The sequence below is a fragment of the Zosterops lateralis genome, assembly GCF_965231275.1.
Source record: "Zosterops lateralis genome assembly, chromosome: 2".
Taxonomy (NCBI): Eukaryota; Metazoa; Chordata; class Aves; order Passeriformes; family Zosteropidae; genus Zosterops; species Zosterops lateralis.
Window position 1 is genome coordinate 22,270,114 of NC_139763.1, and position 12,063 is coordinate 22,282,176.

At 36.0% G+C, this 12,063-nt stretch overlaps 1 protein-coding gene across 5 annotated transcripts in view; it reads right to left on the reverse strand.

Annotated features, from left to right (window-relative positions):
* The window catches only part of STS (steroid sulfatase), a 104,963-nt gene that overhangs the window by 76,645 nt on the left and 16,255 nt on the right, over positions 1 to 12,063 (reverse strand). For 4 of the 5 annotated variants that reach the window (XM_083855642.1, XM_083855645.1, XM_083855641.1 and 1 more), the window contains 2 exons: positions 3,683 to 3,835; positions 1,882 to 2,003 (listed from right to left, as the gene is read on the reverse strand). In XM_083855642.1, the coding sequence (XP_083711768.1) occupies positions 1,882 to 2,003; positions 3,683 to 3,828 (268 nt within the window). In that variant the 5' untranslated portion in view covers positions 3,829 to 3,835. Of the gene's footprint in view, positions 1 to 1,881; positions 2,004 to 3,682; positions 3,836 to 11,911; positions 11,929 to 12,063 lie in introns of those variants that run through there. The other variant, XM_083855643.1, reaches the window with a different exon arrangement.

Genomic DNA, 12,063 nt, shown 5'->3' on the forward strand with positions numbered 1-12,063 from the left:
GCTGATTTTAGTTTTTCACTCCATGTAGTTTTGCTGGTCAATGCTTCTGATAGCTTTAGTCATATATTTATCTACATTTTTTAATTTATATTTATTTTTACATATTTCAAGCTCTTGTAACTGAAATCAGTGTAATTCTGTTAATTATAAGAATGAAAGTACAGAAGCATGAATTAGTTTTTTTCATCATTACCTTTCTCTAAGCTTGTGTCTCATCTAATACTGCGTTTTGGAATCTTTTTCTTCAGCTCTATTAGCAGGAGTTTTATATTTCTAACATTTTTTCCACATCATGGTTCTAGTGTCTTCTATAATAAGTCTTTACTAGTACTTCACTGATATTTGGAAGCAATCTATATTTAGAAATTTTATAACTTAAGTAGGACAAAGTTCAATTTTTGTACCTACATGGAAATGATTAAGTATGTCTGAGAGCTGATCAGTGAAGAAAAAAATTAGTTCAAGTGTTAATTTTTCAGAAATAAGAACAAGGAACATAATGGAAAGTGACCTGTGACTTTACCTACAGTAAATATTAATAGCAATGTATCTTTAACAGGTATATAAAATTTTCCTTTGCAGATGAATGTAATGGAAAATTTAGCAAGTTATATTAGCTGGCACTTTTGCAGAAGCTTGTTACTTGATTTGAGTGAGCAAGAACATATCAAGTAGGCTCCAGAGTCTTGCTTTGCTTTCATTCCCAGAAGCAAGGACAGGATGTTTTATCACTAATGAACAAGTGATCTGATTAATGTATAATGATCCTTGCTAAAAATGATGTTAAGGGAATGTTAAAGTTGCATGGCTAAGCACTGAGAGGCTCAGACCCAGCACACTAAAATAAACAGACTAGATCTTCATTGACTCAAATAGGTTTTGGATCAGGTACTTTAAAAGTAAGAGAAATTAAATGCAGGTATTCACAGGATACTTTATACTGTCTATGGGTAGATAGAGAACAAAAATAACACTTCAAATGGCTGAGAGATTTTTTGCTCTCTTCTTCCCAGTTTTGAGGATAACTTGAGTACCTTAATGAACCATCCTGCCCCTACACCCCCCCTGCAAAAAAAAGGAAACCAAAACACAAACCCAACAATTTGTCTAAACAAAAAGGTTTAGTAGAAGTAGAAATGTCTGAGAAGAAGTATTTACATTGGGTTCTTCCACTGAGTCTTTCTAGATGCATCTCTGTGCCATTCAATATTTGGGCTGCCCACCAAGACCGTGGGAGCAGCCAGAATGCAACTGTGGAGGCAGGCAAAGAGCCTGGGTCATTGAATAGTGGAGGAATTTCATAGAATCACAGAGAATCATAAGATACACTTACTTGGAAGGGACCTACAGGGATCATTGAATTCAGCCCTGCACAGGACATCCCCATGAGTCGTGCCATGTGCCCCAAAGTATTGTCCAAAGACTTCTTGAGCTCTGTCAGGTTTGGTGCACACAGCACCTGAGGTGAGGCCACCCTAGCACAGAGAGTCTGGGACAATCCTCTCCCTTGCCTGGCTGGCGATGCTGTGCCTGATGCAGTCCAGGATATGGTTGGCATTAAATAACCACAGTCAGATTGCTTTGTCAGTATTTAAACAAAAAAAAAAACAAAAAAACAACAACAAAAAACCTTTTATTCACTAAAATAACTTTATCTTTGTGTCAACTCTTCTGAAATGTGAACTTTCCCCATACATATGAAATACTTCAAATGTAGATCAACTCTGTTGAGCTTGATCAGTCACTGAAAGGATTGATTATTTACCATTATTTAACCTAGTAATGGTAAACAAATTAAGAAAGGCCAGACAAAAACCCTGTATACAGTTTACTGTAAATAAAGTACTATATTTATATATAAATGAAGTGATGGGATTTTACCTGATCTTATAGGATATCTCCCTGTCAGGAAAGCTGCTCTGCTTGGAGTACAAAGTGGAGATGCTGCTATATGCTGAGTAAGTGTCACTCCTTCCTCTGCTAGCCTGTCAATATTAGGGGTTCTGGAAAAACACAAGCAGGTGAAAAAAGACACACAAAGATGATTATTTGGATACAGGCATGGTAAGCAGAATCTGAGGCAAGAACAGGGTCAAGAAAATCCAGTTAAAATTTTCTGTATGTAAATTATGAAAAGTGTGGTGGGCTGCAATTCCAAATACTATCATATCAAACATTTTTACATTAGGTGTTAATACTGAATAGAAATACTATAACATTGCAGTAAAAATCTTTTTCCCCACTTTCTTCTATTCTTCATGGCCAGTGTTAAACTGCAACATCTGGACATACAGTACTGCAACCCTTTTTAATGTATTTCTTGACCAAAATTGTAATTTTTCAACCTTTTTGCTTCAGTAATGAGGGCAAGAGAGACTAGAGAAAGGTTGTGCTTCCTTACTCCCAACTTAGTGTCTCTTCTGTCTCTCCCCAGCAAAAGCTTTTTGGGGTAGGGATAATGTTGTGTGGTGCTGTAAGTTTTTAGAAGAGATTCAAATGATTATGACTCTGTGTTATGCTCTATACTAACAATATCTACATGTCTGACATGATTATGTCTGCTATATTAGACCCAGGGGCACAACCTAGCTTCCATATCTGTATGGGAAACTTGTCTGTGATCTGGCTCATCATGCAGATTAAAATTGGTTCCTGTAGGAAGAAATGTTGTGTCCTTGGTTCTACAGATGAAAATTACTAATGCAGACAGGGCAGCAGCTGTAGCATGCTCTAATAGATCTCTGACCCTGGAGATTAATGACCGTGACCTCAAGGCACAGTAGTGCTCCCAGCATCTAAGTCTGAATAGTCAGAAACATTAATTTTCCAATGGAATTATTTTCTATCTGTAAAGTCACCTACTGATAACAATCAGTAAGATGAAAATTCATCATATTCCAAAAATCTAATTCCAAATTCTCCCAGCAGAGAATATAGATCTTGGAGTATTTATGGTGCCTGTGAGGGGAGTGATCCAAGCATCAGTGTTGTACATATTTTTCCCTGTTTAAAAGCAGAAGCTTTAATTGATTTTTATTTTTTTCTAAGTTATGAGAAGATTTTACTTCTAAGTAACATCAGCAGGAACAAGAACAAGGAACGGTGCTTTTAGTCTGAATGTATTACCTAACTTTGCCAAAGACTTTGCACCACTGAAACACAATGGCTAGATATCACTTGCTCTGTTTACACAACCATCACATCTAACCCAGGGCACACTGATGCATTATTCAAGTATATTAACATTTTTTAAATTATTATATTTACTACTGTATGAAGAAAAATTAATGGCAAATATCAGCTCTTTATTTCCAACTAGTTAACAACAAGCTTGTCCCAAATCATGAGTGCTTCAAAATATGTTTAATTCATAGTACTTGTGTCATGTGTATTTTAGAAGAAAATTGATGGTTATACTTTAGTTCTCTAGAGCTACTCTTATTTGGTTGGTTGCTCAATCCTCTGTTTATAATGCAACTTTTCAGCAGCATAAATGCATTTGCTAAGTCTTTGGTCAAAAAAAGAAAATAAGGATTGAATATTCAAATCTCTGGAAAAGTTATTAACTTTGGTTACTCATAAAAAAACCTAATCAAACCTCTGAATTTTCTGGAATTTTTAATATTAAAAATCCATTGAAAACTAAATATAAAGCTATGACTCCACCAAAGTATCATCCTACCTTAAGGTTCTGTTCCCGTAACATCCCAGATCTCCAATACCAAGATCATCAGCCATCAGTAAAATTATACTGGGCTTTGAAACACTGTGTGTTTTGATACCATTTATGGCACACTGGCAAATTATTAGAAGTAAAAGGAGCCCCATCTTCTTCCTGGTGTGTAAGAACAAGTGGAAAATATAATAAATAGATTGTCAATCTAATTTGTTCTTATTATTACACTTTGTATAGTAAAAGAGAAAAAGAAAGATTGAATAATTCTAGTTGGCTTTATTTTTTCTTGAAAGTTTTTAAAAACATTCTCTCTCTCATACTTCTTAAAAATAAAAATGCATATTTTAGTATATGGCTGATTTTTCTTTCCACTCCTTTACACAGATGAAGCCTTTAAAAAAGACAAATAAAGAACTAGGTACAACCTCAGTGGCAATTTTGCGTATATACATGCACTTTTTAGCAATAAGTCATAACAGCTAACACGGGGTTTGGGATGTTTTTGTGGCTTTTTTTTGGTCCTTGTTTTTGGTTTTTGCTTTGTTTTTGTTTTTTCTAGCTACAAATGTTATTTGAGGAACATAGAAACTGAAATCATTTAGGACCAAAACCTCCAAGGCTCACTGCAGAAAAAAAAAGTTAATCAATTCCACTAATGAAGGAAATGACTGAATTTCTCTTCAATAATGGGGGAAAAAAAGATGAAGTTTCTGGAAAGGAACAAATATTATGGAAAAAAGGGTGAAAAGATGCACTTTGAAATTATTGTAAGGAGTGTTTAATAAAAAGTTCTTCCCAAACATCATAAATACTAGGGTCTATAGTAAAATCGATTTAAAAAATTGATAGTTCTATAAAGAATGATCATGCCATATCCAACCTAAAACAAGAAGAAGGATGTATTGTACACAATACAATATACCATTATACACTTTTATGGCAAAAACAGAGTATTTGCAGACATACATGATTTGAATGCTATTTTACCTTAATCAGAACTCATGATATCTCTGTGTTAAACTGCACTGACCATGCCCTGGCTGAAACTGAGCACCTTCAGGCTGTAATGGACTGTGCTAGACATACATATCAAAAAGAACAGAGACTCTCTTCTGTCTCTTAGTAAGATTCCCATCTTTTCTGGATAAAGGCAGCCTTTTTCAAATGCACGTGAGGCGTGAGGCATGAGTTCACACCTGCACTGTGCATTATCCTTGAACAAGAAGTGGAAGAAACCAGGATTAAGGTAGAAATTTGTAAGGGAAAGAGTGGAAAAGGAGGTAGAGACAATAATTTCCAGAGAGAATGGGGATAGTCAGTCAAGAAAGAAAAATCTTGTAAATCAGTGAGTTATGGCATATAAAAGTAACTGTAGAGAAGATAAAGAAGTCAAAACTGAAAGACCTGGTACACAGAAACTAGACATCAAGGGAGACAGATTCACAAAGAAATGAGGTGGGTAAAATTATTTTAGAGGAAACAAAATAGGCAGAACTAGAAGAATTTACTTTGACTTTAGTAGTAAAAATGGAAGTTGAGAACCAGTTGAAATGAGAATTGCAGGCAGAAATGAGGAGAAACGGTGGAGAATAAAGAAACTGGAAGGGATGACTGTGAATGGGAAAACAAAACTGAGGAACAGAAGTGAGAGAGAACTGGGAATGTCTGGGAGGAAAAAGCTGAGGAGTTATGATTATAGTCAATTGAGAGAACTGATTGGAAAGAACCTGGGAAGATAGGACTTGGGACTATCATAAGTGAGCAGAGATCAAAATAGTAGGGATCAACCAAAACAGATTTGGACTTCTAATTCCCAAATTCATTATGGCAGTTCTTTCAGAAAGTATAAGTGCAAAGAGGGCTTTAACTCTTTTAGTGCTAGTTGACAAATAGATAAAACACTAATAAGTATATTAGCTGTTCTTTACTGCTTAAGGTACGTTTTACGAACATTTTGGTGACAATAGTTTTGGCTTAGACTTCAGCCAGAAGCTTCTAAAGATCCCAGCCTTATCACTGCAGTATCTTGTTATTTTGTTTATCCCACAAGAAGCAATCTACTTCATTTCAGACATGGAAAATAAAGACACAAACTGTAAGTCTAAAAGACTAAATGCATTTCTGCATAGGAGACATCTAACTCATCCTTCATCAAATAACCATACTAATGAGGCTGTATAGCCCCTACCACGGTGCTGATTCACCTTTCTTGTCTGAAAGGACAAACAAACGTGGTTTGTTTCCCATGCATTCCAGGAGAACAATTAACACACAAATTGACCCAAGAGGACAGGAACAAACTGTTGCCAGATCTTATGTTCCTACTCTTATGTTCAGACTGCAAAGGTCTCAAAAGCCAATGGCAATGAGCATGTTGAAAAAGGGGACATTATATGTTGTTGACATTATGTAGAGAGTCGCATGCTTGCAAGACCTACAGAAGGTAGCCTCATTTGATAACTCCGTTTCTCATTTTGTAAATCAGCCAAAAGTAGAGGTGTTGAAGGTTGTCTCTGACATTGTTGGATATTTCTCTGTTCTGAAGAGGTATCTGTAGATACTCTCACATATTGAGCTATTTGCCTTCACCTGGTATCATGTCCCTGAAGTGAAATCAACAAGGAAACAGGGAAAAAAAATAATCTAAACAACTATGATTTCTCTGGTGTACTCTTTCTGCAGCAGATTTTCATGCATCTTGCATAGAAGGCAAGGAAAATCAGATGGATGAAATTGAGTGGAACAGACAACAGCAAAGAAATTCAAAGGAGCTAAAAGGGAAGGCCATGAGAAGAAAGAAGCTCTGAGAATGCTGAAGGCCTGCTGTATTGCACCAGGGTTTCTCCTGGTGAAAACACAGGCATGTGTAGACCTAACACAAAAATGGTAACACAAAATCAAATTAAGCTTCCAGCTAATTTATGTTTCCTCTCTGTCCAGGGCAAATTCAAATGCTTAAAAAAAGATTAAAAAAAGATTAAAAAAAAAAAAAAAAAAAAAAAAAAAGTTAAAAAATCCTTTTACTAGTACTCACTTTTACCTTTTGGCAGTCAGCATTAAAGACATTTTGGAGACGAGAACATTGTAATGAGTATCTCTCCATGGATTTGTAACCTTCACAGATTTGTTACAATGTACTTTAATTAATTAACTTTTGTTTTAGTTTGGTATTTTGCATTGAAATAATATGATTTTATTTTTTTATTTCCATAGCACTCTTTAGATGTTCCTTCAGTAGGCATCAGCTTTGAAGGCTTGTGTTTCACATTCCTCTGGCAACATTTTTCCTTCTTTTCTGCATGTGGGGCACATAAGTGCAACTTCCAACCTCTGCTTCAATTTCTCCATGATATAACACAACTAAAAGTAGCTTCTTCCTTTCTAAGGTGCTGACAAATTGAATAGATTCAATAGGTGCTTAATCTACAACAACAGCCACATAAGAATTTGTATTTCACATATCCTATTCCAACCTACTGTAATCACTGTATAGGAACCTATAGACATGCATACAGAGACACACACACACATGTCAATATGCACATATACACATGTATGTGGGGGCACATACACAAGTCCTACTTTTTCTACATATCTCCAAATTGTATTTTTGGGATTCTAATACATATTTTCTATTAGAATTAACAAATCTTGAAGCATAAATATATAAGAACAAACTAATGAAAGAAAAGCCCTAAACAGATACAATCCACTATTTCACCAAACACTTCTTTTAAGTTTTAATTTTCTGCATTAAAAAAATGCTGGTCAAAGAGTTGCTTTTTTTTTTTTTTTTTTTTTTTTTTTCAAATCAGCATAACTGACTCAAGATACGGCTGTCATAGAACTATAGCATATCCTAAGTTGGGAACTTACAAGGATCATCAAAGCCCAACTCCTGGACCCACACAGCACATCCCCAAGAGTAACATCATGTGCCCAAGAGTATTATCCAAACACTTCCTGAACTCTATCACGCTTGGGGCTTTGACTATTTCTTTGGGGAGCCTGTTCCAGGGCCCAACTACCCTCTTTATGAAGAACCTTTTTTATTATCCAACACAAACCTCCCCTGACAGAACTTCAGGCCATTCTCTCAAGCTCTGTCACTGATCACCAGAGAGCAGAGATCAGTGCCTGATCTGATGTGCCTGATTCCTCCTCTTCCCCTCATGAGGAAGCTGTAACTACAATGAGGTTTCCTCTCAGTCTCCCCTTCTCCAGGATGAACAAACCAAGTGATCTCAGCTGCTCCTCAAAAAGCTTCCCCTCAAGGCTCTTCATCATCTTTGTTGCCCTCCTTTAGACTCTCTCTTATAGTTTGTCTTCCTTATACTGTGGTACCCAAACCTGCCCCCAGCACTGGAGGTGAGGCCGCCCCAGTGCAGAGCAGAGGGGACAATCCCCTCCCTTGCCCGGCTGGCCATGCTGGGCCTGATGTCCCCAGGACAGGGTTGGCCCTCCTGGCTGCCAGGGCACTGCTGGCTCATGTTCAACTTGCCATCGACCAGGACTCCCAGGTCCCTTCCCTGGCTTTCCAGCCTCTCCTTCCCCAGTATGTTTGCACATCCAGGGTTGCACCATCCCAGGTGCAGATGCCCTTGTTATAATTCATATGCTTGGTGACTGCCCTGTCCTCTAATTTGTTGAGGTCTCTGCAGGGCTTCTCTGCCTTCAAAAGAGCGAACAGCTCCTCACAATTTAGCATCATTGGCAAGCTTATTTAGCATACTTTCCAGTCCTGCATTGTTTATGAAGATGTTGAAAAGTACTGGGCCTAAGATGGAGCCCTGTGGAACTCCAGTAGTGACAGGTCACCAGTCTGATGTCACCCCATTCCCTGTAACCCTTTGTACCTGACCCATGAGCCAGTTGCTCACCTGCCACATGATGTGTTTATCCAGCTGTGTGCTAGATAATCATCTGATTACTACAGATATATGCATCTTTACAAGAACAATTGAATGAAAGTCTTTCAAACATCCCTTCCCAACTAAAACATCTCAGCATTTTTTATTAACTTTGATTAAGCAATTTATCTGTAAACTACTCTTTTAATGTAACAGAACCCTTTGAGAAAATGCTTAATATACTTTATCCTTGAAGGTACAGTATTTTCTGATGAAATAAGCAACATTTAAAGACATTGACCTCATTAAAAATGCTGTGTTATCCTTAAGCAGTATGCAAAAAAAGAAAAAAAAAATTACCTTGCTTAACTGAATGTTCGAACTCCAAAAATTTTTCTAGTCATAAAACATCACAGTGTAAACAAACTAGAGAAAACCCTGCCCTACATTAAGAGTCTACAGGGGAAATTCTTCAGCTTAGTGAGAAATAAACAAAAAAAAAAGGTAAGCTTTTAAATTTTAAGAAATGGCAAAGTAATGTTATACATAATTGAATTTTTTCTGGTATCAGTTTAAGATTTGCTAAATTCTCTCAATTAACTCCTCTCTTACAAGTTGGTAATATCTGTTGAATCTTTCCTGTAATATAACTGCTTTTCTGAAACTTTTTATTATATTTCAGAATGTATCTTAACTATATACATATATGAAAATCTGTATTTAATTGACTAAAAGTTTTCTATTGCAAGAAAGAAATTTCACTTAATATAAGCTGGGAAAAACATAAAAACAAATAATCATGTTTCTTGAGTGCAAATAATGATTGAATCTGAATTAAATAGAGATGAAGCCACAGAGCCCCTATCAGATGTAAGTTTAGTTTGGGCATCTTTTTAAAATGGTCTCTCATGTATTTTCCACTTTTGTCTCAACTAAATTACAGAACATAAAAGCATTAATAAAAGTATTAATAAAAAAATAAACATTCTTTCAGGTAGCAAATTATAACCTGGATGGAGTAAAATATAATCTTTTGTGATATAATGTAATTATTTGATTTGTAATAAAAATCTTATATAATTAGATACACATATTAGAGCACATAAATTTTCACCCTGCTACTGTTTCACAATATTCTCTGTTAGCCAAATGCTTATTAAAAAGTTGATTTTGGTTATGGGCTCTGGTCAGTAATGTAAGAAAGATCCTCGAGATAAAACAGGTAGTAATCTTATCTGCCAGTTAGGCACCATCCTCAGAATAAAAAATCTTCTGGAATAATAATTTTTTAAAAAGCCGATCATGAGTAACTATTAGTGACTATGTCATGTCACTTCCTGGACACTAGACATAAGTTTCCAAAACAATTAAAAGAAATCTTTCTTACATATTTTGAGGGCTTAGCTTAACTCAGCCATCATATTTAGCTTTCTTAATAGTTTTGAAAGATGTTGTGTCAGGGTTTTTGTAATATACACAGATGTTGAGTGAAACGACTATTTTTGACAATGCCTTCTTCTAGAGTGTCAAACAGACATGTGGAAGAACTTATGTGGCTAAAATTTTGTGCTTGAGAATTATGCAAGCAGATAAGGACTGTAAAGCTCTGCAAGATTGTGACCCCTACACATAAAATTATCAGTTTGGTTATATTCATTTGAACTGGACAACATAGAAACCACAGCTTCATCTCATTGAGTGGTTACAAACTCTTCACCTTTGCCTAATGGCAGCCAAACAAGCCTCCTTTGAGTTTTCATTCATATTCATTGCAGTGGTTTAAAGAAAAATTAAACAGAAGTTCTAATTACAAGTAATATTGGACTAAAACACTCAACTTCATCCACACACTGCCTTCACCGGGATAGTGCACAGATCTGAAGGTTGGTATTTAAGGCCTGCTGTAAGTCACCAAAGGGACAGTAGCATGATCAAACACCTAACACTGATTTTTTTTTCCTTCAATCTGAAAGCAAGTAACCCTTTTCACTGAAATGGTAGCCCTTGAATATCTATCAAAGGAAAACACTAAACCAAACAAGAAAAAAAAAAAAAAAGATCCTGACAATCTCAACCAAAACACACCTCTCTCCCCTGAATTACTTAATGGAATCCTCTGGAGCCTGTCAAGATCAAAGCTTTGGATTTTATAACACCATATTCCTCTGCCTACAATCACTTTTCTTGACAGAGTGGTTTACCAGAGAAAATTGCAGGAAAATGGCCAGTTAATTTTTCTTAAGGCTACAAGGCTAGCAAGTAACACATCAACAAAATGACCCAATATGTTATGGTATTCCCAAAATGAGGCTTCATTTAAAGAAAAAAGGCATTTGAATTAGTTTGTTTTCAAAGAGCTGCTATTTTTATACCATAACTATTGTTATTTATACTTTCATTTTGATAACACTTCAGGACTCTCAATATTGCTGATTGTACCAGATAGAAAAATTAGGACAAGGCTAAATTCAACCAATAGTGATTTTACTCACGTAGAATTTAAGTACCTATAGGGCCCACAGCAAATAGGGACTCATGGTACAAACCAATTCATGTGAATTTATTAATCTTTAAGTTTGGCATTTAGTCTGAGCTAATGAGCTAAGCGTTTTCTAATTAATACAGGAAGATACAGGTACCTTAAGAGTTTCTTCTTAAGGCTGTTATAAAGAAATTTTGGAAGGGATGCTCATGACCTTTTTCCACAGACTAGAAAGCCTTAACTCTTAGTCTAGACTAGATTTATACAAAAGTCACAGTTACAGGAAATAAATCCCACCCTGATGATAGGTTGCCTGTATGCTCTCAGGATGAAATATGAAAAGAAACCTCTTTTGTAATAAACAAACATGAAGTTTTTCAATTAGTATGATGTGCTCTATCAACCTTACTGGTGTAACAATTTCTTATCCTGTAAGTAGTAATTCCTACTAGAAATTTAAGAACCAGGGATGATTCCTTATGAGTATTATTAGCGAAATTTTCCTCCAAGGGATTCATTTAGGTATTTTTCCTTTCCTTTCCAGACTGTATAGCAGTATTATGAATATTCCATCTTAAATATTTTATTCTTTCATTACTCTAAAACAAGAGAGACAAGAGTGATTGATCCAAAATGATTCTTTTATAGGAATGTTGGTAATTCTCTAACTGAAGTCAGCTATAGCCAATATATGTTTAGGTTACAGTCACAAATCTGATTGGAAAAATAAACTTTATTTAGAACATAGTTCTAAAAGAACAGAATTTATTCAAGCAGGATGATACACCAAGACGCTCTTGTCAGAGGTGACCAGCCAACAGACTGTGAGCTAAGCCCATCTACTCCGTGCCTACTTTCCTGTGAGCGGCACACACAAGGCAACCAAAACAGCCTATGACTCACCAGTGATCACTAGATCCTGTTACCTTCCTTCATGAGGTCCCCGGCACAGAAGAAAAAACACTTCAGTTCCTGATACATGGCAAGAAAAACTGTTACTGTCCATGGTCACTGTTCAGCAAGTCACATGAACAGTGAACATCACAGTCATGACA